The following is a 26,245-nucleotide window of genomic DNA, read 5'->3' on the forward strand; positions in this document are numbered from 1 at the left end:
TGAAATGATAAAGGTGTCCAGATATAGGTACGTGTCCACTGACTATCCAGGCATTGGTACATTTACCTTACAGAATAAAATTTTTATTTGTTTTCCTAAAATAATTGGTCAAAATTATAAAGCAAGTCGCGAAAGTCGCAGAGACTCCACAACCACAGTCGAGGGTTAAAAGGATAAACGTTGGCAGACAGAATTATTTGAAATCTTTTTTTTTCTCTGGGGACTGTTCTCTGTACGTGCGAATCGCGATCCACGATAGCGTCTACTGCGATCCGAAGAGACGCGCTGCTTCGCCGCTGTAACCGTGCGCGTGTTTGCATTACAGCATCTTGGAGTTGCGCAAGGAGAAGAGCCGGGACGCGGCGAGGTCGCGGCGGGGTAAAGAGAACTTCGAGTTCTACGAGCTCGCAAAAATGCTACCACTCCCGGCGGCCATCACCTCCCAGTTGGACAAGGCCTCCATAATAAGGCTAACGATCTCGTACCTCAAACTACGCGACTTCTCCAGTCACGGTGATCCGCCGTGGTCTCGGGATGGTCCACCGCCCAGCAAATCCGTCAAAGGTAAGACAATACGTCACGTTTCATCGGCGACTCGAAGAAAAAAGATTCGCTGGCACATCACATTTCGCGCTCTTACAGCGATTGTTATTGACTGTTGTATATAGACAACTGAAAGATTTCTTAAGAATACTGACTTTATTCGCTGAAAATAATTTCGTTGGCTCCGCAAATTATTTGGATTAAGTCGTTTCGTCGCAAGAGTAAGATGTATTTGCCAAGAATGTACTCTATTTTGCTTCAGTAGTAAATTATATTTGCTTAGTGGTCAATTTGTATTCCTGTGAATTAGTTTACTTATTGTTAACAGGATTTTTTAACAAAATAACTCATCATGATGTCGAATAATTGTTCAGTAAAAAATTTTGTGTTTTTAACACATTTTACTTTAATCCACTCTAATTTGTATGTTAATTTAACAGAAGGCGAATATTTAAATAAATAGCACGAGTAATATGTGAAAAATTAATAGTAACACATGGAAACAAAGTTTATGTTAAATTAACATATTTATAATGTTAAATTTAATTAAAATAAAATGGTATTCTCACATTAAATGTTATTCTTTCTTTTCTATTTCTTACAAAAAAAACAGAAGATAGCGATATCTCTTTATAATAATGTCGATTTAATAGATGGAAACTCTTATAGAGAGGAAAGTAACACAACTTAGGTGTTCATTTTAACATACAAAATATGTCACCAAGCATTCGTACATTTACATATAAATTGTGTTATTTTAACTCTTAGAAACGTTGAATATTAACTTAACGTAGAAAAGTCAAAGTAACACAATAACAATATGTTACATTAACACCAGTGTATGTTAAAAATTTAACACGAAAATTTCTACACGAGTAGAAATCCAAAATACAAAATGTTTTTTACCGATGATAGCGAAAATTGCTCTTACATTGATGATGCAACAGCGAGCAACAATGGTTCCATTGCGGCAGCAAGATTATTTTTTTCTCGTACATTTATCGAGCAATTGAGCAATGAATTCTAATCTTACATGTAGCTATTGAAATTTGTATAATTCGTGTATCATGTAGGTAGATTCTAATTCTATCTGTTTTTATTTCAGTCAGATATAAAAGTGATACGCGGTATATCGCAATATCGAGTTGCGAACATTTTGTTTTAATTTATCGTGATAAATGTAATCTCTCTCGCTCTCCGGGCAGCCGACTCGACGAAGATATATATCTGCCGATGATGTCTGTTGATGGATCAGCATTTAACTTCGGGAAGGGGGAGTCATCCAGACTGTTAATAGGGATCGGGACCCGTATATTCCGTACGCCTAACTTCCTCTCTGGGGATAAGAATAAGAGAGGAAGTCAGCCGCGTTATAATTCCTTTACTCTCGCGTCGTCTGCAGTAGAGTAAACTGACGTTGCGGCGGACACGTGCGGAATGTATCGTCGCGGTGTTTCATCGTATGTGTGATATGTATTTCATACTTTTCAATATATGTATATGCTCCTTACCAAGAACTTGATATTCAACAGTTAAATATGTAAATGTATAAAAATCGATATTTTATATTAATTTGAAACAAAATAAGAAATGGAAGTAAAAGTAAGAGAAACATCGCAAACGTGTAACATGTATTTTATATTTTTCATTACGTGTGCTTCGTATCAAGAACTTGATATTTACCAGATAGATATAGAAATATTAATGTAGTCCATTAAATGATCGAAATTTGATTGAAGTGAAAAAAATAAAAGTATGAATAAAAGAAACGTCGCAAGAGCATGCGGTAATCGCGTTAAAGCCTGCAGATATTCGGCCTGTCTCCGATTACGAACGATGTCGTCTCGCTAGACACGTGTCTTCTATTATCAGACGGAACCGACATCGTGTCGCGACGTGGGTGCCGTAATTTGATTTACAAAAATATGCTGTGGGTAAGGGCTTTTCGTGCAACGTCTTTTATATATATCGCAATTGCGTTAATTGCGTAGCTTGATGAAATAACTTTTGTCTACATAACATAACGCGAAACATAAAAACCACCAGGACACCCTGGGGTGTATCTGGCAAAGATTGTGGACAGCAGCCTCCTTAAGGAAACACGTAAACTTCGCAATAGATCGAGCTTCCTGATACCCTTTATAATTCCAGTGACCATGCAGCCTGCGAAAGAGAGAGATTTCTAGATACATAGTAATAGAGAATTGTCGGCAATCATCGAGCGATAAGATCGCCGCGGGCCTCCTTCATTTTCGTGCTTCATTTAGCGAAAAGGGAGCAGCTACCAGCTTATTTTGGCGGCATTTTTGCTCTCACGCTTTTTTCATTCAAGGTAGTTGAAGCGTACTATTACTGAGGCTTTATATCCCACGTTATATCGTCTAATCAGGCCGACTTTTTCAGAAAGAATAGACCGTTGTTGTATTGTCGCTAATGTCCCCGCTATCTATCGATGAGAGTAAAGTCCTTCTCCACAAAGGAGAGATCGTAAAGACACCGTTGTTGAATTTGTCGAGAAGCTTCACTTACTGCCGCGGAGCCACCGCATATTTTCGGAATACGAGAGGGGTCGGTTGAGTTAATATTTACAGTGCGGGAAGGTCGCGAAAAGATAGAGAAAGAGAGAGTGAAAGAGGGGTTTGGCGCCACGTACGCGCGGGTACGTATAAAGGCTTAGGTACCTCTCTCTACCACTATCCACATGAAAATCTAATCACGACAGCCCCCTACGAGCGCGCGCCTCGCGTTACGAACCGCCAATGTAACTAAACTAACGAAATTGAGTTAGGTGCCGCGCATCGCTGTGCCGCAACTCCTCGTCAAACTAAATCCAGTGCGGCCCCTCTTCTGTGTTCGCGCCGCATGTCAGGGCCACCGTCAGAACGAACGAGAGAGGCCTCTCGACTTAACCGGGTAAAATGATTTCGCGATTCCGAGACTTCGACAGCGGTCGGCTTATCGATCCGCCGAGGATCGTTCGGAAGGAATAATCGATCGACAGCTCCCACTCGTACAATAATTACGTGATATTCGCGCGCGGAAATACCGGCGCGAATATTTTTCTAAGCTGCCTAAGACAAACACACGCGTACGGCCAAGTTATATTTATCAAAATATTATGATAGATGAAGGTGTGGTACCGGACTCGCGTGGACAATTGACCGCGCGGCGAGCTATAATATAATATCCGCGTTACAAAAGTAATTCACCTTTCATAAACCATCTAAAAAATGAAACGTTCTTATAATGAAAGTGTGCACGGAAAAAAAATGAAGCTGCTTCAATTAAACGTCGACGTCACGGGCTGCCACAAGCATAAGTAGTTAATTCAATTGGATATTATTGGACCAAATATTTAAATTATTAAAACAATTATCTGATGGTTTTTGTTCATTAATATTGATGTTGCATCAATAAATTTTATCTCAATAACACTGATGCTGTTGATACAAAAAATAATAGCTGTTGATACAACGTCATTTTTTTTTCGTGTGTCAACGTGTATTACTTATTAGCCGAAGCCCACTTTAGACAATCTATAATTAACGTCACAAATTTCAGGTCGTTTTTAGCGATAGTATCTTTAAAGATCGACTACATCTTCAAAGATTGAGACGACGAGGGCGCGCGGAGGGACTCGTTCGTATTGGCGAAAGGGTCATTATAATTGGGAGAACAAAGGCGTTCGTCAAGAAACGAAATCCCGTTAGATTATCCCGGAGTCCGGCTCCGTATACGGTAGGAAATATCGGCATTACCTTGTTGACCGAAAACCCGAAACTTAGGGTCAGTCCGGCAAGTCCGGGCCATTCCGCCTCATCCCGATGGACTTACGAGATTAAGCGGTTCGCGCGCGAGTTTGATCGAGTCTTCTAAGTCCTTTCATTACGGAGCTTGCTGGGGAGCGTGGGATTATTATTACGGTAAGAAGTAGCCCGCGTCTTGTTTGTTAAACGAGGGGAGAAAAGAAGGCGCAAAAGGGGTCGGCGGCGCGGCGGGGCCAATGGCTCAACGCCGATGTTGTATGCCGCGTGAGTCACGTATCGCTGATCAATCGAGGATACCTTTGTCGATAAGCATATGCCGGTCCGTCGTGACGTTCGACATTGCGTTACCAATGCCCGGCCAAGGAGGTTTCAAATCTTTGATTAATCACAGATGGAGCAAATAATAAATTACGAAAGGTTCATCGGTTTTCCATCGCGCTCTTCGAATAAAGTTGGAAAGTCTTGGGAATTCCGTTAAAGGCGAATTAAAAAATTTCATTTTAGTTAAAAAAAAAGAATATACTGCCTTGACGGCAATTTTACTTTCAACTTTACTCAACAAACACGACAAACCTGCAGTTGCACCAATCTAATAATAAAACTAAGCGTTGCAGTTGCGTTAGCTAAAAATTCGAAAAATTGCCGCGAGAAATTAATAATTTAAAAAATAGTAGAAGACATTTATGCATTATTGTTTTCAGGCGTTAATGTTATCTCTGTATGTTGTACAGGTGCTAACCGAGTCAGATCATCGACGAGCGCAGCGATAGATCATTTCGAAATTCATCAAGGTACCCACATATTACAGGTAGGTTTACTTATCCATCTCGCTGTTATAAATGATAATGCGGTCACCAAACTACTTCTAACTAAAATCCCCTTCGATTTTAATAGTTTCTTTTCATATCGCATTAAATGTTGCGCCATAAGCTCTTTAAATTCTCCAATCAAACTCATACGAATCTATTGAACAAATTTAAATATATTTGAAGTATAAACTAAGTATGAAATATAATTAAGTATGAAAAAAATTATCAAAATTTACCCCATCTCTCTGTTTCAAAAGAGGGAATCTCTGTAAATGTTCGGAAAGCGTTTCGCGTTTATCGTCTGAGAATATTCGATCCGGAGTTCCTGAAATATCTCGTATTTTCTGTCGCCAGTCCCTGGACGGCTTCGCGATGGCTGTCGCGGCTGATGGTAGATTCCTGTACATATCCGAGACCGTTTCGATATATCTCGGCCTCTCACAGGTAAGCGCGGCTCGTCGTTATGGCGGCCACGTCGATGAAGTCGGAAACGACGGGCGCGGGTCAAGGGGGTGCGTAAGGGGAAAAGTGATAACGATAACGAGAAAGCGAAAGCGAGTAAAAAGCAACGTGGGTGCGCCAAACGCGAATGTAACGTGTACCGTCAGCCGGAAGGCCAGAGATAGTAGAAAGATATAAGACATGGCTGGAGGAGGTGGAAGAGAAGGAGGGAAAAGTTGACGGAAGAGAAGGAGGTTGAAACGTTGAAGTGGTAGCGGCGACGACGGTGGCGGCAACGGCGACGGCGGCGGCGGCGGCGGCGGCGGCAGTGGTGACGGTGGTGGTGGTGGCGGCGATGGTTGCAGAGGTAGCGAAAGAGGAGGAGAAGGAAAAGTTGATAGCGTTGTAGAAGAATAAGGAGGAGAGGTCAAGGGAGGAAAAGAGGAGAAGGTTGTACGAGTTGGCGGCCATACTGGCTGGCACGACGGCGAGCATGACATAGAACGGGGAGAGCGAGGGGGAGGAAAGGGAGGATGGGATGGGTGGATGGCGGCGGGCGGAGGTGGTCGCATGCGGCTCACGTAGCCTCTGCACGGCGGCGTGTTCGCCATTCCTAATGCCGCGAGCGAGAAGGTGGACGGGGAAAGAGAGTAGAGAAGAGCGGAGCTACAGGGGGGTAAAGCGGGGTGGAGGAGGGTACGGGAGGTGACCGGTGTGTAGCTCTAGCCTCTCGGTTCTCTGCGAAGCTCGTGGGGCAATCAATAGGGTGTTTCGGGGATTCGGAAAACCGACGGGAAAGCCGACGTTGGCACAAACATGGCCGCGGCGCCCGTTCGCCTCCCCCCGTTCGGCTTCCTCGAGCTCTGCGTACCCCCTGCGTACCCCCTGCGTACCCCTGCGTGCCTCGCGCCGAAACCGATTCGTGGCGGTGCGGCACGACCCCGTTCCCCCGACAGGCCGACTGTCGGGGACGAGATAAACCCCGCCGCGAAGAAGGGAAGATCATTATTTTTAATTCCAGGTAGAGATGACGGGGTCGAGCGTTTTCGACTACGTCCATCAGCAAGATCACGCTGAGGTCGCCGAGCAGCTCGGTCTGGGTCTCGCGTCGTCGACGAGCACCTCGGCCCCGCACTCGTCCAATTCCGGTCTGGCCTCACCGAGCAGCGGTGCCTCGGAGGAGCACGGTTCGTCCTCTACTGCGAATCCCGACGGTATATCTTCGTGTCACGTCATACCACGGATCGCTCATTGACCTTTCAACTGCTAAAAAATTAAACGCGATCTGATAGATCTTAATTTTATTTTTTTACATCATCAAAAGATGTTGTTTGACATGTTGTTTTTATAGTGGTGCGATGATTGGCACCTGACTTCCATCATTAAAAGAAACCTAATGATATTACGAAAAAATTCGATGAACTTAGAATAATCGCAATTAATAGTTGCTATCTGGTAGTAAAAGGGTTAAAGAACGCAATATCCGCATATACATGTATCCGAGCGTATTTCGGGGACACTTAATTCCTTCATGTATATGTATCTATCCTCAGTGTCCTCGGTAATGTCGCTGTCGTCGACTGGACTCTACAAGGGGTACGACCGGGCGTTTTGCGTTAGGATGAAATCCACTCTGACGAAGAGGGGGTGTCATTTCAAGTCGTCGGGTTATCGGGTAAGCGAAATCGCGCTTGATAATCTTATTAACAATATCTCAGCTTGCTCATCTTCTCGTAGTTTTAAATAGCGCTATTTAACGCACGACAGCCTTACTATCGTGCAAGATAATTTTATACTCTTTTTTTTTACACGCGCGTATACACAGGTCGTGCTGTTGCTGTGTCGTTTGAGGCCACAATTTATATTCAGCCACGCAAGAAAGTCCTCGCCGCCTTTGATGGGCATGGTCGGGCTGGCCATCGCGCTTCCACCGCCCAGCGTGCACGAAATTCGTCTCGAGACCGATATGTTCGTCACACGGATCAATTTCGACTTTCGGATAGCGCATTGCGAACCAAAGTGAGTACTGCCTTGTATCGAATCAAGTTTGTAGCGCACGCCATTGAAGAAGAATAGCACGAGAGTATATTTAACAATCTTTCAAACCATATGGAAACCATTGTTTTTGTCCTTATCCAGTGTGTAATCTAACAATAAGTGATAAATTTAATATTTTAATACTTTAAATGTATGACTTATTGTTAAATTATATACACTTGACAAGAACCAAAAACAATGGTTGAAACATATAAGCATTATTATTATTTAATAAATTGCCAGTTAGGTCGAAATAAATTATCACTTTGTTAATCATTACTGGCGAAGAAGAGAATTACTTCATCCATATGCTCTTGTATGACAAACTGTAAATCCTATTCTACATTTCTTCGCGTGGTTTCCTCTAGATGAATTTATAAACAGCCACTTTATAACGAGAGCGTTGTATTTCTGTGTTCTTCAGGGTGTCCGATTTGCTGGACTACACCGCCGACGAATTGACGGGGAAGAATCTCTACACGCTGTGCCACGGCGAGGACGCGAATCGTCTCCGAAAGTCCCACGTAGACCGTGAGTATGACTGGTCATGAATTACGTTCGCCACGTTCGATCGTAGTCAAGTCGAGTGAGTACCGTTTGCACGATCGCGCACAGAGTCACGCGCGAGAGGGGGTCCTCGCTCGCTCTCCCCCAATGTTTTCTGTGTAATGTTCGAAGAAATGTATATGCGTGTGAATCCCGAATAATTTGGCTTGAACAATAGTTGCGTCACGCGAATTTTTGTGAGTCTCGAATACGTCGTCGTGACCGCAATCTATCGCCGTACCGATGCCATAAACAATCGTGGGAGGGTAACTTTTCGCCGGTGACTCCCAACACGACGATGTGCTTCTCTACTAGTAATATTTCGTTTGTCGATTAAGTCTAAGACGAAAGGTGAGATGCTCGAAAAAGAACGAAAATTTACGAAATAAATAGGGGACAGTAAAAGATGAAAGAAAGAAATAATAGCTGCGATGAAGAAAATGAGTTGCAAAATTTGCAAGAAATAGCAAGTCGGGAAAGGGATACGCAAAGATTATCGAGAAAACGTAAACTGCATTCTCTCTCTAAATTTCCATCAAGCAAAAATTAATTATAAAAGATTTCTTTGACTAACGGACGTGATATAGTGTCGGACCGCTAAGTAAAATCGGCAAATAGGAATTAAATTAACGTTTTAATACCGTAAAAAAAATTAATATTTTTTTTATCAGTGCAAAGTAAATTTGCTTCTGCCTTCTTTTTTCGCTGCAGTACTGTACTCGAGAAACAATTAACGAAAATAGAGCCGTCACGTTATTCATATACATACGTTTCCCAACAAACAAAGCCGATAGATCTGCCACGCAGAATTTCTTGCTCCTACTGTTCTAGGAAAATACTTTGGTGAAAGAGCGCGATGGGTGTCAAAGCTGTCCGGGAAGAGAGAAAAGCACGAAAGTATTAATACGTTGGTCTTTTCGACTGCGCGCGACTGCTTGCAGATTTAGTAAGTACGTATCTGTTTGTATTTGAACGTTTCACATGAGATTACTAGCCACGTAGGCGTTGGGGATAACGTTTCTCATTGATGATCATTCGATCACGTAAATAACGTAAATGTATAACTGTCGCGCGACTCTCCTGTAAAACGAACGAATGTCGCTTTTTCGTTAATTGAGTGTTTTCGAGATACGATAATGCACAGATTTCTGAGATCAATATATTTATACATAAGTATATATAGAAGATTTGATTTATTAGAAAAAATATACGACGTCGTCGCGATATACTTTAACGTGTCTTCGTCGATTCGACTCCTCGGACAGCGATAAGCTACTCCCCGACACAAATAAGCACATTGTCAAAAAGATAGTTATACGGAAAATTGTCGATAGTCTTTGTTCCAACAAACTAACAAAAGATTTAGAAAACCTTTTTATAAATGAACGAATTATATCTTTTGCGGGACGGCCACTTCTAAGAGCATTATACAGAGATGAAATCGAACATTTACACCCCGAAAACAAACAAATTGAGTAATATTCGCATTCCCGATATATATATATGGAATGCTTATCTTCTCCTTGATCGTCGTACAAACGGTAGCTTCGACGCTAATTGTACAGTACTTTCGAAAAAGTGCGAAGTGCTTGGAAAAATAAGAAAATTTTAGGTCAATGTACCAATGCCGGGACAGTCAGTGGATATGTATACCTATGTCTAGTCACCTTTATCATTTTAGTCCTTAAATAAGTATAATGCAAATTAAAATCAAAAATAAAAATATTTTTCTTGTATTTTGAAACTTTAGTTATAGTATCCAAACGTTAATTCGCGTTATACTTATATTTAAGGACTAAAATGATAAAGGTGTCCAGGCATTGGTACATTCACCTTAGTTAGTTATAATATTTTTGCGACTATATTTCTCAGCTGCGATTGTGATTTCAGTGATCCATAAAGGACAAGTGCTGACGCATTACTATCGGCTGATGAACAAGAGTGGCGGATTCACGTGGCTGCAGACGTGCGCTACCGTCGTGTGCAATTCGAAAAATGCCGAGGAGCAGAATATCATTTGCGTCAATTATGTCATAAGGTGAGTCATCAACTAAGTGAGTAACGAACGACGGACTCACTTTTCTGTCAAACCTTATTGTGTTTAATCGTCTTTTTTATAGCGGTCGAGAATACGAAAATTTAATTATGGACTGCTGCCAGTTAGAGGACGGTGTTAGCGGCGTCAAAAGGGAAGATACAGCCGGGAACGATCCGGAGAACGGATCGCCGGACGCTGACAGAGGAGGTACAAAACGTTCTTTGATTTAGCGAAAAGCTACAATTTTCTCAGCTCGCCGGTCCCGGAAAGTTCTCATCTTCCTCCGTCTTGAGGCAATATTCGTTCCGACTTTTGATTTCAGAGGGTCGTAGTCGAGGCGGCCCTACGAATCAGCATCAGGAGCAATCGCATCGGTCGCCGCCCGAGGAACAGGAGGAGAGCCACGCGTCGGAAAGCGAGAAGCGAGGTAGCCGGCATAACGACAATATAGCCCAGTTGCAACAGGAGTCGCAAACAGCGGTCGGGAATCTCGGCACGCTCGTGGTAAGACTGCGAGGGCACAAACGGAAGATCCATGACGACGACAGCAGCTCCAACGAAGAGGAGGACGAAGAGGAGGCCAGTCCGGTGAAGGAAACGAACGGCGAGAGAACCCGCGCGCTTAGTCCTAGCGCGACGTCCACGCATTCGATCTCGGCCACCGAACAGGCGCTCTGTTCGACCAGTCCAAAGTCGTCGCGTCGCGCCGAGGGCAGCAGGATGGACAGTGCCGAAAGTACGGGAACGTCGGTGAAAGATCTGGAACAGGCTATGTCGAAGCACCTACCGGGGAGCTCGCTGAACAAGTCCAACTCCCCGGCGGCGCTTCACCAGCCGACAGATTTCAGTACGGACACGTTGTTGAAGCAGCAGCAGCAGCGGAGTACGATACAGTGGATCGGCGCGCACCATCATCTGGGCCATCTGAGTCCGCAGCAGTCCGCCACCGCCCCTTTACCCGCCTCCGCGCTCCTTAGGCAACTTTACGCTGCCAATCGGGAGAGCGTGATACGCGCCAATGTGCATGGAATCACGTCGAGCGGCGGTACGCGCGCACCTACGTCGGCCGGTATCTACTACCCGGGCGAAACCGCCCCGAATGGACCTCTGCCCACGCCGCCGGGCTCGGAGGGCTCCAGCACGTACGGCGAGCACCAATTTGTGCTCGCCGCTCACAATCAAAAAGCATCGAACGGCACCAGCTGCGCCGACGCTTTCACCAGTCTAGTTTCATCGTACACATCCGCCACCGCGGCCGGCTACTCGGTGGACTATCATTCGGCGATGACGCCGCCGTCGTCGGTCTCGCCACGGGACAGCAAGCAGCAGCAACAGCAACAGCAACAGCAGCAGCAACAGCAGCAGCAGCAGCAACTGCATCCCGTGAACGTGATAAGCAGCTACGAAGGCTCGTCGGCGTACACGGACCCCGTTCTTCGTCACCAGTACGAACCGGCCCAGCCGTTACCCTTGAAGCCCCAGGTGTACTCGGCCACTGTCCATCCGAGTGCCTTAGACGCCGCGGCGGCATACGCCTCGGCAGGTCTGACGGAACAATCGCAGTTCTACCATCATCCGGCCAGTAGCGCCGGCTTCCACATCTACCACCCGAGCAACAAGTCGACGGCGAACGGCTGGTACACCTCGGCCTCCTAGTGGCCCCACCCGTAGGAGTTCCACCCGCCCGTGTACGCGGAACCACGTGTACTTAAGCGACTGTAATTAAACCCAAAGCCCTCTTTCTCGTGCATATCAGTGATACGCTATCTTGTCGCTAATCTTTGGCGATCGTTGGCGAGCGATCTTCGTTGTCGTTGGGATCGGCGGCGGCGGGGAGGCTTCACCTCGCCGCTCCTTCCTGCCGAGTCGCCGAGACTCGGCGCTGTAACAATCGCTCTCTTCTCCATTATGTAGAACGATTTATTGTAATATAATGAATAAATTATTATATATATGTTGACTTTCCGGAGGTATCTGCGTAAGTATGGAGCCAACTGAGAAACTCATGCGTATTCACCGTGCGTGTTCCAAGTGATTTTAACGCGACGCTCAAAGAGATCGTAATATATCTAAGGATTCGCGATTTATTATATATATATATATATATATATATATATAAATATGTGTGTGATATATAGGGCGAGATTATCCTGTATATGTATGTATCATAATTATATTATTTCATTTTTCATTGCATTTTAGGACGTCCGTATTTATGTAAATTTATTTCTCCAAAAACAATTGGATAAATGATTAGGCGATGGTTGGAATACGTTTGTTGATATCCTCGAAAAGTCATCAAGAGTTATTACGAGAAATTCAAAACTTGACTCGGAGTCATGTCACGTTATCTCTTGTTAAAATATTTTCTTCTAATAACTTTGACGGTTTTTCGCGGTCGAAAGACGTGCGTTCCAACTCTCGCCAAGTCTCTCATCCAACGGAGTTTTGAAAAGAGAGAATTTACAGAGAAACCGATATCTTAAAGTGAGCAAGGAAACAACTTCTGAGGAACTGTTTTCGCAATTGTGTTAAATATTATTAATCAAATATGATTACCGTGTTAGTGGTGATTTACTCCAGTATGGTACTTGGAATAATTTGTACCATATTTCGTTGTGCGATAATTTTCGTAAAGCGGATGATACAACCCTGTCTCTCTCTCTCTCTCTCTCTTTCTCTCTCTCTGATACGCCGTTTATTTTATTTAAGAGAGAAAAAACGCTGATAAAATTTATTTCGGTATCATACGAAGGGTGTTTGACAAATAGCACGGCATACTTAAGAGAAATCGCTATCTCTATTAATTCGTTGCTGACGTATCTGTTTTAGTCAATTAAATATTGAATTTGTTACTCGGAATGCGCTATGTACAATCGGTCTGTTCCAAAGAGTTCGTTGTTGCAAGCTTCTTGTTTTAGACTTCAACTTGCGATTGAGGAAGTAGCGAGTACGTCTCAGTAGAAAGTAAAGAACAATTGATCTACATTCGATACCAATTGTTATCCAGTCACGTCCAGGTTTAACAGTCGTGACCCACGAAAAATGATAAACGAGTTACGAGACTGGAAAACGAGACTGAAAGAATGGAACGCGACATATGGTAGTCGTATATGGAAACGGAGAGCAATCCAGAGAAAAAAAAAAGACACGAGTGATATTAAAAAGACACTTTTATTAAAATACGCACTGAGATTCTTTACTTATTAAGGACAAGAGACATTTGTATGTATATTTATATATATAGACTGCTCTAGCGATTTTACCTTCTAAATGTAGGATAGATGAAAAATGTAGATATCGAGAGGGGACACGTATCGCGCACGCGAGAAGAAGTCAACATTGCTCTGGAGGTAGCGAATTCTTTTACGAAAGTTATTGTATTTTAATGTTTAAACATTTCGACCAGTTGTTTTTGACAAGTACACGTGTAAATACAGCTTACGTGCCTAAAAGTTCACTCGCTCAGCATTCATCGATTTCTTTCGTGCTCAATTTAAAAGGCTCGTTCACGACGAAGTACGTCCATGCGACGAAACGTTATAAGTTTCTCTCGCATAATGACGTTGATTGCAGAAACTTTTGTAATTACGTTTCGCATGCTTGGATGCAACATCATCCGACGAGGCGAGTCCACCAGGTGAACCGTAAGTAAACGTTTCGTAAATAATATCGGTAAGTAACTGAATATTTATGGTGTGGAGAAAACATTTAGGATATAGGACTTAAATTATTGATTGTCCGTTTTTTGAAGAATTTAATGATTTCTTTTAAAACGGAAACGTAAATCACACATTCAAAAAAGTCTTGATGAAAAATAAAACAAGAATAGAACGCATAAATGATTTATTTTTGTTTAATTCCGTTCTCTGTATAAAAAAGATATATAGTTCATTCAGATCATTATGTAATTTTTTTTCCAACTTGAGTATTATTTGTATTAGCGGTTTGTTCGTACAGAAACGTGAAAAATGCATGTTTTCTGTTCAACGTGATCGTTGTACTAGATATTGATTTATATATAGCAGAAATAACGAATATGCTATTCGTACAAAAATGACTTATGTACATTTTCATTTTGTGTTACATGATTAGTATACAATTATTATCGTTTCCGCTGTTGTAGTTATCATTACAATTATTATTCTTAATGCTACATTAATATTAAATTACTACAGTGAGTTTGCAGATTAAGTAAAAAAAAAAATATGTAAAGTAATCACATAAACAAGTGAAAATAAAATAAATCTAAAAAAAGTATTAAACACACTTTGGACGGTAGACATTTCGATTAATACTGTAAACTTATAAAAAAAAGAGAGAGAGAACGAAATATATAAGTTTATCTGTAGTAAAGATAGCTTTGTACATGGAAACTCTAGTTATATTACATAAAATGCTCTTTTATGCTCCACCGTGAAAATGCATTTAAATTGGAACGTATAACGACACAATAAAAATGATAATTATATACCACACTCTAGTCAGAAAATGCTAATTATATAATATAACCAGTTAATTCTTTTTCTTATTCGCACAATAAACGCATGCGAGATGCAAAAATAAAAATCATTTATTTGCTATTGTAATTGCACTTTAAGGAAATTTTGATATACCGGCTATCATATTATGCAAAATAGCGAGAAATACATTAAGAAATAATATGGAATAACAATCTCGTGAATGTTATATAGTGAAACAAGCTCCGAAAAAGCTAACCAAAACTCAGATTTAGTTTTACAAAATCAAAAATGTAATTGCAATTTCTCAGCATTTGTTTTAGTTTAAATTTATAGTATAGTTCACGTAAAGTATTACAAAAACTGTGTGCTCGAAAACTATTAGAGATAGCGACAAAATATTTTTTTAGTGTTTCAAAGAACATTAGGCCTCTTTATGGTATTGCCGTCCTCCAGGAGAGACATCACCACACATACATAAATAATCTCTAAATATTATTAACAATTGGACTTATAATTAAAAATTTAAGCATTTAACAAAGTCGTTATACAGATCTCATAACAAATTCAAAAGTTCATTTTTCTGAATTTTAACCAGCTTTTTTGGATTCTATTTCTGTGATTCATTTCAAGTGTCCCTGACACAAAATTATAACATACATAAAAGGATAATAGTTGAATGGAGCAAAAGAGACTTTATCCTTATCAAAGATGTATATATAATATTTTAGATTAAGTTAATGTGTACTCGTTACTTCTCTCTAACGCATACATATCTAATATGATGCATTTCAGTTTTTAGATAAACCACTCTTTCTTTTTCTGGACTTGATGGCCGGTGGCAGAGTTTACGACCGCTGAATCCGGATCCAGAGCAATTTCAGCACCCTTGTCTTCCTGCGTCAAGTATTCGCCTTTATGCCTAGACATATACCTGCCTATAAGAATCGCCATGATCACAAGTGCAATCAGAATAACCGCTAGCACGCTTCCCAGAATAGCTGTGTCAGTCTCGTTGTACGCCGCTCTCACTTTCTCCTCATCCACGTCGGGCGGTGGTCGCGTCTCTACGATATCTGGTGGATGCGTAATCGGCTCGACCCCGCAGAAGTCTTCGGTCAAAGGAGTACCGAGTGAACGCACATTTATAGGTCCGTTCTCTTGGAAGAGCAGCTTTAGCGGATATATGTCGTCAAATTCAACCCTCGATATGCAGCCCGCGAATCCCTCCGTCATAGATTCGTTCCTGCCAATGTACATGTACTGGATATTGTTGAATTGCGCGTCCGCGGAATTCTTTATGTTAAAATTAAACTCCTTTGGCTCATAATTATCGATCTGCATTATCAAAGTGGCGCCTGAATTCTTCCTGCCGATCCTGATATCGTGATACTGCCCCAAACCGAAATGCTTCAACGGGAATATGACCTCCTGCCGTTCGAAACCGAAGTCAAATACTACGCGTAAATGTCCGCTATTTGATACCATTATAGTCATGTATTCTCCAGAAATATTGGAGAACAGGCCTAATAGAAATCCTTTCGGATTCGTTGTCGTAAAGCCAACGCGTATTTTCTCAGCGATGGTGGAACGCCAGCTGCCCATGAAGTCATATTTTATCATCGAACTAGGTCGCATGTTCACGCCAATCTCTGAAAATAGTAATTTAAATAATAACCGAGATTAATAGTAGCCGATTTCATTGGACATTTTGTGTTCGAAATTATCTTTCCCACTTACCGTCCGCACAAATTGGTCCCTTAAATGCGGTCCATCGGCAGTCGCACCAGTATCCATCGTATCTTTCATGGCACGTGCCATTGTTGAGGCAAGGATTACTCTCACACCTGCCGACACAATCTTCCGTAACGCCGTACAATCCGCGCCGAGCGTAACCCCTCAGGTCTTGCAACTGACCGTTGAGAAGTAGCGCTCTTAGGCAACCGACGAATCCGTCCCTGTAATCGGTCGTAGCACCCACCACGAAAGCCGAGGTAAGGTGTAACGCTCGCACTGGACCCGGAGGTTCTCGCACTTCGTTCTTCAGCGCCCCGTCGATGACAATCCGGGCCTCTTTGCGATTTCTCTCCACTGACACGGAATGCCACTGATTGTCAGCCAAGTTGTAAGATGTTTGCACGCTAACGGTAAGCGGCCCTCCACCGGCCACATACTGGAAGTGTATCTGATTGCCAGTGTTTATAGAAACCTTGATGTAATCGGTGGGTCCTCTGCTATGAATTATCACAGCATCTTCGACAGTAGTTTTAAACTCGAAATAAATGTCGCCGCTGTGCCCAATATCAAAGGTCGGCAAATTGATGGTAGCATCTACTATACGGAATGTGACTACGTTCTTGAACAAATCTATAATAAGATAGATGACCACGTGTTATATTTATGCCGTCGAGAATTAATTAATTAATAGTAATGAATGTTGATTATCCATTCATTGTATGTATATTCGAATGAAAAAAAAATAATAATAATTGAACATACCATCGCCCTCGCAAATGAGCGGACCCAACATGTAACGACCCTCTTTTTCGTCGAGCGGCGTACCGGTGTCGCCGAAACGTAACTGTTTGACGGGAAGATACTCCTTCTCTGTAATATCCCCACCATCTTCTAACCATCCCTCCAGATTAGCGTCGCAGTTGCACCACTTGGTAGGATCCGCGCAATTTCCAAGTATACCGCACTCGCACTTTCGCGACCCGGGCAACGCGCCGCCCCAGTAATCCATCTTTTGATTATTCCGACTCACCCACCACGAGTTCGGTCTGAAGTAATCGCCTTGGGGAACTGGAAACGATCATAAAGGTTAATAAAAGGTTAATGAAAAGAATGTCAGGGTACAAGACGCCAGATATTTAAGGCATAATTACCTGGGGAATTAAATAACCTGGAATGTTTGCACGCGTAATTTATCCTTTGTCTACAGCTTATAGATCGATTTAATAAAGCCTCTATTTGATCAAGGTCAGCGTCGTAATTAACGTCCTGTATGAAGCTGCCAGGTTCCTCGAATCCATCGACAGGAGTCGAATGCTCGTTACTATGACGTAAAACCGTCATTACGCGGCCGTCGGCGAAGAACTCGCAGGTGACAGGGAAAGGCTTCAAGGGCCCGCTCCCGTCCACGTCGATTTTAATTTCCGCACGCTGATTTACCGAATTCATATTCTTAAATGCCTCGCACGATAGGGGATTTAACGCTGCATAAAATTGTAATATTGTTAACTTTAGCAGAGATATTTTATATTTTACTAACACACGTTGAATTACTTACAGGTGTGACAGACGGCGCCGGTGTATCCAGTATTGGCACAATCGCAGGAGAACTCGTCAGAATTTTGACGGCAAACACCGAAGTGCTTGCAAGGATTCGGATTGCAGCGATCCACCATCTGACAAGTGTCGAAGACAACCTCGTTCTTACAGCAGTACTCCTCTTCCTTCCAGTCGGTCGGCAATTTATAATTTCCATCGATACTTATCATTCTCATACAGCCAACAAAGCCATAATTGCTCCCTGCTCCGATTACGCCGCCGATCAAATAATGCGATCCGGTTAACATATCCAGGAGACGCTCCGTTTTCATCGGGCGCCCATCAACATTTAAAACGAGTGAATTTTTGGCGATCGTCAAGATTACTTGATGCCATTTCCCATCGTTGAACTTTTCGTAAAAATTGTCCAAACTCGCGAACGGGTACTCCTTCGTTTGTATGTCGACCTTCAATTTACCTTCTTCCAGATATAACTGCATATTAAAAATACACAAATAAATTTAATTGCGCTATATTTACGAGTAGCATTAAACGCTGTGCTCGAAGAATTATAATGAAAATGTGCACAACCTTGACGAAGCCCGGAGTCGTGAACTGATGGTGAAGAATTATTCCTCTCTCTTCGTATGTTCGAAATGCGAGAGAAACATTCATAGACGGTACACCCTCGTAGCCTCTCAGCCTGGCAAAAGATCCGGGAGTTAAAAACGTGACGGGTATTATCGGAGGTTCCGGACAGGTGTAGATCGTATTGATCTTGTAGTATCGCAAATTCTCGTCTATGATCGTTTCCTTCAGCTCGTGAATTATATTCGTTGCATTTAAATAAAAGTTCTCTATACAACCGGTGAAGTTTTGGTTCACCACTAAACCATCCTGTTTGTTAGGCACACCGCCGATGTAGAGCTAGAAGGAGCATTCATTCAAGTTAATCCAAATGCGTTCATATAACTGATCGACTAAGTACCGTAACGCTTTACGTTTATTTAAAAAAAAGTCACCTCTCGATTTAAATCCAGTCGATGAAACTCTCCTTTTATTCTACCTTTAATCAGTACTCTGTCGACAGAGAAGGAAATATTTTTCCGATTGCGTGAAATTAAAACATCGTGCCACATGTTATCATCCAGAAGACTACCGACGGATAAACTCGTCATAATACCGGATCCGAGATCGATATTAAGTAACATCCTGTTGTCGCGCAATTGCAAGGCTATATAATCACCCTGCGTGCCACGGGAGTACATTAACACGCCATCGGCGTTGTTCGTCTTAAATCGGAAACGTATAAAATGTCTATCAGTCTCGATAGGCTCTCTGAGTAAATCTAGCCGTACGAGGGAGGATCCGTTAAAGGAAACAACGTCGGACACTGAAATGTAAAACGATAGATTTGTCGTCTTACAAACTGATGTACCGTCTCACACAAAACAGACGCATATAATTATTATCTTATACCGTAGTCGCATCCGTAAAGTTCGACCCTCAGTGATATCCTGTCTCGCCATCGTGTTGGATTTATTCTAATCCATTGCGCGATTATCGGCACTTCAAACTTATTAAGTTTTATTCTGTCTCCGTCTACATTACCTTTAAACATCTGTAGAAAGAAAGGAGAGATGAGAATGTTTAGGGTGCCTGCTGTTATTAAATCGATATTCCCTGTTTGCTACCTCAGTGTCAGTCAGTAATTAATCGCCGCGACAATCGTGCAGAATTTAACCCGTCGTAGTCACACATGGGCCCATTGGGCCCACACTCATTTGGATCTAAATATCAGCTAAATACCTAGCTTAAAATGAGGCTTGGTCCGCCATCTACAAGAGTTTGAAGTATCCTCTATAGGCAGAGATTATCGTTAATCATGTACTCGTTCACGATTTCTTTTTCAACATGTTGCCATTTGATTTCTCACAAAACCGCAGTTTTATATTCTAGAATGTTCAAGGTATGTTCCAGAATTATTTGAACCCGATCGGACCGATGCCATTAAAATGGCAACCATTCAAAATCGACTGGGTCCATACTGACCCAGTATGACTAACACGGGATTCTAGAGAAGTGTGACTACGAAGGGTTAAATAAATTGCGTGCATGCTGTAAGTCAAAAGTAAATACTTATACGAAGAGTAGCTATCAGAAATAGAGAATTGTTCGCCAAACAGTTAATTTAGATATATTGAAAATCATGTCACATTAAAAAGATCATAAAAGTTCATTTAATCGCACGATTTATATTGCGCGCACTCAGGCAAAGATCACTCGCTTATGTCACAAGTTTTTAATAAATGCAACGAATGTTATCCAACCACCGTTAATTGCATAAGTATGTACGTTAGTATAGGCAAATTGTTAGTGACAAAAGACACGCCAATATTAAGAGCGGACGTATGATGACCATAAGAGCTATGGATATGGTGCCATTATAGACAAAATTCTAGAGAAGCAAAATATTGCTTCTTTTTGATGAATTATATAAATTCCTTTTCTATGATTTTTATGTATAAATTCCACAAGTGGATAATCTCTTTTTTAGATAAATAAATAGTCTGTATTAAGTATTGAATAGCCGAGCACTAAAACCATTTATCAATTCTATCATCAAATCTGTCATATTCAAGTTCTATTGTTGAGAAAAGATGTTTGACGAAACAAAAGATGCATTTGACAATACAAATGCAAATGCAATACGGAGGCGATATTGCATTTGTAATCCAAATATGCGACTCTAAGAGCTCTAAGCTCCTTACAAGCCTCTTCCACATTATCATAATGACACCATAATTTATTTTTAATTTTCAAACCCCAATAGCGATTGTTAGAACAGAAGATTCCAAATAGTATCTTTTAAAATGTACGAGAAGTTTTTAAAGAAACTCATTTCGTTAATAAAATTTCTACAATATTTCTACGAAAGATCAATGATTAAGAAAATAATATTATCAGCTTATCATCAGTGTATACGTAGAAGAGCAAAAAGATTATTGAAATTAAATTTATATGCATTCGTTTTTATCGCAATACATCTTCCTAGAAAATTTTACAAATATTTAAACAAAAAACTGTACGTTATGATTTAATATTGTAACAAAATATATATTTTAATATTCGTGTATGTGTTTGTGTACGTGTTATGTGTTTGTGCGTGTGTTTGTGTGTTGTGTGAAAGAATCACCCTGTATATACGTGAGAGTAGAAAAATTGTAGACTCTATCCTTGAAATTCAATACCTCATCTACACCATCCTGGCTTTCATAACTGGCCCAAGCTTGACCATCATCAGAATATTGGATAATATATTCTGTCACGTATTCATTAGTGTGTGCCCGCCCTCGCGTAGCAATGCTGCGGATCTCATATCTGTCCCCCAGCTCCATAGTAAGATGTTGATTGTAACTGCTAAGTTCTGGTGACCACGCGGAATCTCCTGTAAAGCCCAGCTCCATGTCCATGTGTAAGAGGAGAAAAGTAGAAGCAAAGCATGCAATTGGATATAGGAAATAATGAAAGGATCATGAATTTAATTTAATTTATTTCGTGATAACTTTTGCTAGTCAATCTATTTTAGTTGTAAATCTGTATTTCTAAATATATAAAATTAATTTAAATATTACATTCAGCTATCGTATGAATTTTTATTTAATATATGTTATTTTGCATCCCAATGCATGTTTATATGTTAGAAAAAATAATGTAACATTTAGCGAAATAAGTATTTAATTTAAATAACGAAAACAAAAATGATTGGTGCAAAGCATTGTCCAAGTGAAAGTATGTGTAAAACACATTAAGATACTTACCAGTAACAAACCTGATCATATCGTTCATAATAAAGTTTTGTAAAATATTTTATTAACTATTCTATACATATTTACACAGATTACTACGTTATTTTCTACAAGCATGCATAAGCAAGCTTCATGTTAATTCAGTTTTATACATATTTATTAATTATACCAAGCCTTACCGTCGTTAAATTATTATTAGAAGCAAAAGTATTAAAAGCCAGAGTAGAAAATCAACGGCACCGAGAAAGAACGAGCTTACCTTCGCATGGCCATCTTCTTCCTTAAAGTCCACATAATCCAGTCCGTTGGTACCGTAGCCAATACGATATTCCAAAACATATTCGTTCTGCGACGATCGTCCCTGAGTCGCCACAGCTGTGATGTTCATCACTTGGCCCAAGTCGATTATTAAATACTGACCGAAATCAGAGCTGCTAGCCGTCCATGCGTTTCCGCCTACACCACAACATTTATGCATGCATGCAACTCAAAGTAAACATAGGAGAGTGCTTACGAATAATGGGGATAGAACATAGCCAAATAATCAAACTTAATCCTGACAATACTTTGCTTTTATACTCAGAGTCTAATTCATGTGATTGTACCAAACTTATATGTTGCAAACTCAAATCTTTTAGACTGCAATAGGATGCAAAAGTACTTCCGAAGACTTCTCAGGCATTACATAACAATTCTTGTGTGAAAAGATGAAGTCGTTTGCCAAGATAGCATTCGTTAACATAAATATACATTACGTATATATATATACATAATATAGACACTCGGAATTAACACGTTGAATTACGCTTCTCTCTTTTTACATTTCAATGATAGAAAACTTTAATCGCGTTTCTTGAGATTTGTTATGCTTACCCTATACAAAGATTAAGAAACAATATAGTCCTTATTTTGCAATTTGACTGTATCGTAATATTTTACGTATAGGAAATTATTCACAGTCCATAAGGTAATTAAAGAAATTGTAAAGTATTACTTAGTGCTTTATTATTTTAATTAAACTAATATACAATTTATAATATCCATCCTCTTGACATATTAAGAAACAAACATTACTTTTCACGTATTGCAATATCTTATGAATCTTATAAAATAAAACTATGGCTGTTCGTATTTTGCAAAATATTGGATTGTGTATTGAGGATCTATCGGAAAGAGTGGAACTGCATGGGCTACAAGTTTATCGTAATTCATTATCTCAAACGGGGTATTACGTAATCGTAATGAATTATCATTTTCTTGCAACGCTACGGCAACGCAATGCCGTGAATCGAGCAAGGTTTCTTCGAATAACCAATCTTGCTTGATTCCGTTGACGTGCAAAACTGTATCGGTTGTGATCGAATCTTCGCTTAATTTCGAATTCGTCCGAAAATCTATACTCCCTAGGTCAACGAAAACCCCCACGCCAAGCGCTTTAACGTAGCTCTCTTTTAATGCCCAATGTCTGAAAAACATGGACATTTGCTCCGCTTCCGATTTGCCTGAACCTCTGATCTCATCCCATTCAGCCGCAGAGAAATGTTTGTTCATCAGACGAAAGAACTCGGAGATGTTTTTACCCTCGTTATATTCTAATGTCATAACATCTACACCTATTTTCACGTTTTTAATCTCGCCCGCTAATACCGTGTAAGAACCTTGATGAGAAACATTAAAGCTCACAAGGGTGGAATTATCTTTTAATACGGGCCTGTTGTGCTCGTCTCTGACGAAAGTGATTTTATCATATGGAAGACCGGCATACTCGTTGACGAACTTTCTCATTAATAATCTGCCCACGAGGGAAGCTCGGACATCCTTACGAAACACAAATCTCTTTAGCCTTTCCTTCTCGTCGCTTTGTATACAAGAAGTCGCGTGCTCAAACTCCCGCTCGCTTGGATTCCACTCTTTCCAATTGAATGCCCAACGAACGGCTGACGACATTCTAACGATATTGGCACTAAGCATAACGTTCAAATCGCTTCTAGTTTGCACATCCCATGCACTCTTTGGCTGGTCTAGGATCACAGGTAGTATATTGTTAAATTATATGTCTCTCTGATTATAAAAGCAATGCTTTTCGAAATATCTCGTTTGAGATACTCTCCAGGCTACTTGCTAGGATCCACCTGAAGCAAATATAAATTTATTATACTATCGTTTGTTTTTCTTTCAATCCAAGAGATTTTTATTATAGGTATTTCCACTTAAAGTGCTACATGATAAAGACGAAGATAAACGAGACGAAAGAATATAAAGTGATTGAGCGATGAGTCATGTGGTGAGCACGTATTAGGCTCACCTAATTCTCATAATTGAGCGCAACGGCGGGCAGTGTCCGCTGGACACTAATTAAATTTCTTGACTCTTACCGGAATTTTCATTTTGGAAAACAACGCATAGTAGTAGCAGAATCATTTGTAACTATTATTAATGCAAACAAAAGCAAATATAGTGCACAATATAGATAACGACAGACCTCATAGGAATAGAGAGCAAGCAACAGACTACTGCTAATATCATATAACTATATATCATATATAAAGTATACAGTTGTACAATAATTCACGTCTAATAAGTGAAACGAAACCTAAAGGAATTAAGGTAAAGTAATAAGTAGTCAAACGTTTCATTCCTCACCATTTAGCCTAGCGTTGTTCGGTCCTCTTTCCGGCAAGGAAGTCGTCGCTGTTAGTTGAGCTCTATCCAAAAGAGGAAAGATGCATTCGTCGTCATCTAGGACAAAATTGTAATCTTGTTAAAATATTTGATAAATTATGTATAGAAATGCGAGAATTATAAAATATTCTCCTGGCAAAGTATACGTTGCAGCAAGCAGAACTCTTTTGGATTTACTAAGCGAGCGCACAATCATTATAAAATTATTTTGATGTGGTTGTTAAATTTGAATAATTAAAATAAAACAAAGTACGTAAAATAGTGTTCAGAGATAGATTTTGTAGTAAAATTAACATTTTTATTTCCACCAAAAAAAATATATATATATATATATATTAATAGTATTATTGATTCCATGTACATTGTCGCTTTGTATAATGCATATATAAAAAAATAAATTGATGAAGTAATTCAGTAATCAAAAAATACGTTTGCCAGGAGATTCAAGCCATTTCAAGCAGAATATTGCAACAGATTGGCATCAAGTGCATCCGCATTAAGCTTGTGCTTCGCCAATAGAGCCTACCGACATAATCTAGCAAATTGCCAGCAAAAATCGAGCAGACTCTGTAATTTCAATCGGAGCAGACCGTTTAAATGGAACACGTCAGATTCTACTCGGTTTCCGCAGGCAATCCACCATCGCACTCTGCTGGCAGATTCTGTTGCATTTCTACCGTCACTCTACTGTCAAAATTTGTGGCAGGCACTTCGTAAAATCTAAATTCGACAGGTTTGACTATCCGGGGACAAAATGCATTGCAGAGAGAAGTAATAGGATGAGAAATAACGTAACAATGGTAATTGCCAGACACGAAATGTGTGTAAAGCTCATTTTAAACGATCTGTAATTCGCATCCAACTTTAGGTAGAGATATCCGACGGGTTTCTATCTATAATTTTTCACATTTTCATGTGCATGTGTGCTCAGCATGTATCTTATGCATGGGTGTACTCCGGATTCGAATGTCTCGTATTACACGGCGCACTGATCTGCAAATAGAACACACTCTGTGAATCGCAAGTAAAACGAATTACAGATAAGATCTTAAGATGAACCTGATGATCTGTTCGTGTATGACGCACGCAGGTTGCGTTTACGCCGTTTACGCGTCTCGTACTCGCGCGCGCGCGCGCGCGCTCGCCATGTTATCCCGAGATGGGCTGGGTCGTGCCAGGAAGTGTTACGGGGTTACGGGCTCGTGTGCACTACTGCACTGTGCGGCACCATAGCGGTTTCAATGCGTCAGGTTGTACTTACAGGCGTACGCGAGCGAGCCCGCCGCTACGGCGAATGCGTAGACGAGACACCCGAGAGCGGTCATCGTACCATCGCCCCTTGCGCTTGGAAAACGTCTCTAGCCTCTGTCCCACCGCGAGATTCTCGAGCTGCGAGAAAAACGAGACGTGTGCCACTCGCGCTGGATTTTTCCCCTGTGTGACTCCGACTCCGTCGACTTTCGAGGGCACGCTCCTACGATCGGTGGCACGCCGATGACGCGGATCAACAACGATGAGAAATGACGTGACGCGGGGATGAATGCCGCGCTGTGCCGCGCCTCGTGCCGCGGCCGTTTGCCGTTTCCCCGTTTCGTTTCCAATTCCAATGTATCGAATTAGTCATTCGACGCGCCGCGTAGACGCGCCAGATCTCCACATCTGTTACCTCTTGCAGATATAACTGTGACGGTAACACATAATCATCATTCGGCAATCATATACATTTGATGACATTACCAACAAGGTACTGTTATAGACAGTCGGTATTATGTATATTTTTTATAGGGACGGCGCGTGCCACTCTTAGCCGCTAGGGGCGCTAGCGAACGCACCGAGCTGT

At 41.1% G+C, this 26,245-nt stretch overlaps 3 protein-coding genes across 6 annotated transcripts in view; 1 reads left to right on the top strand and 2 right to left on the bottom strand.

Annotated features, from left to right (window-relative positions):
* LOC139775042 (protein trachealess-like) overlaps positions 1-13,641 on the top strand; it is a 79,674-nt gene extending 66,033 nt beyond the window's left edge. For all 3 annotated transcript variants that reach the window (XM_071710708.1, XM_071710709.1, XM_071710710.1), the window contains 10 exons: positions 326-564; positions 5,042-5,118; positions 5,474-5,563; positions 6,582-6,774; positions 7,114-7,235; positions 7,386-7,579; positions 8,022-8,128; positions 10,034-10,181; positions 10,264-10,388; positions 10,504-13,641. In XM_071710708.1, the coding sequence (XP_071566809.1) occupies positions 326-564; positions 5,042-5,118; positions 5,474-5,563; positions 6,582-6,774; positions 7,114-7,235; positions 7,386-7,579; positions 8,022-8,128; positions 10,034-10,181; positions 10,264-10,388; positions 10,504-11,837 (2,629 nt within the window). In that variant the 3' untranslated portion in view covers positions 11,838-13,641. The remainder of the gene's footprint in view (positions 1-325; positions 565-5,041; positions 5,119-5,473; positions 5,564-6,581; positions 6,775-7,113; positions 7,236-7,385; positions 7,580-8,021; positions 8,129-10,033; positions 10,182-10,263; positions 10,389-10,503) is intronic.
* Positions 13,642-14,012: 371 nt separating this feature from the next.
* Positions 14,013-25,991, bottom strand: Nrx-iv (neurexin-4). Of its 2 annotated transcripts, none has more exons than XM_071710706.1 (11): positions 25,667-25,991; positions 24,367-24,462; positions 21,166-21,362; positions 19,394-19,535; positions 18,937-19,307; positions 18,506-18,841; positions 17,934-18,408; positions 17,530-17,859; positions 17,141-17,446; positions 16,382-17,008; positions 14,013-16,293 (listed from the first exon to the last, which is right to left on the bottom strand). In XM_071710706.1, exons 1-11 carry the CDS (start codon positions 25,728-25,730, stop codon positions 15,440-15,442), a joined length of 3,798 nt encoding a protein of 1,265 aa, XP_071566807.1. In that variant the 5' UTR covers positions 25,731-25,991; the 3' UTR covers positions 14,013-15,439. The 2 variants fall into 2 exon arrangements, with proteins under 2 accessions (XP_071566807.1, XP_071566806.1); XM_071710705.1 differs by lacking the exon at positions 21,166-21,362 and adding an exon at positions 21,983-22,179 and having other exon boundaries at positions 25,667-25,990.
* On the bottom strand, positions 22,712-25,710 carry LOC139775049 (L-aminoadipate-semialdehyde dehydrogenase-phosphopantetheinyl transferase). The gene is made up of 3 exons (XM_071710722.1): positions 25,667-25,710; positions 24,367-24,462; positions 22,712-23,855 (listed from the first exon to the last, which is right to left on the bottom strand). Exon 3 carries the CDS (start codon positions 23,692-23,694, stop codon positions 22,840-22,842), a length of 855 nt encoding a protein of 284 aa, XP_071566823.1. The 5' UTR covers positions 23,695-23,855; positions 24,367-24,462; positions 25,667-25,710; the 3' UTR covers positions 22,712-22,839.
* Positions 25,992-26,245: the final 254 nt, after the last annotated feature.

The sequence above is a fragment of the Temnothorax nylanderi genome, unplaced genomic scaffold (genome assembly GCF_030848795.1).
Source record: "Temnothorax nylanderi isolate EJ_2023f unplaced genomic scaffold, tnyl_v1.0 TNYL_tig0091_pilon, whole genome shotgun sequence".
NCBI classification, from domain to species: domain Eukaryota; kingdom Metazoa; phylum Arthropoda; class Insecta; order Hymenoptera; family Formicidae; genus Temnothorax; species Temnothorax nylanderi.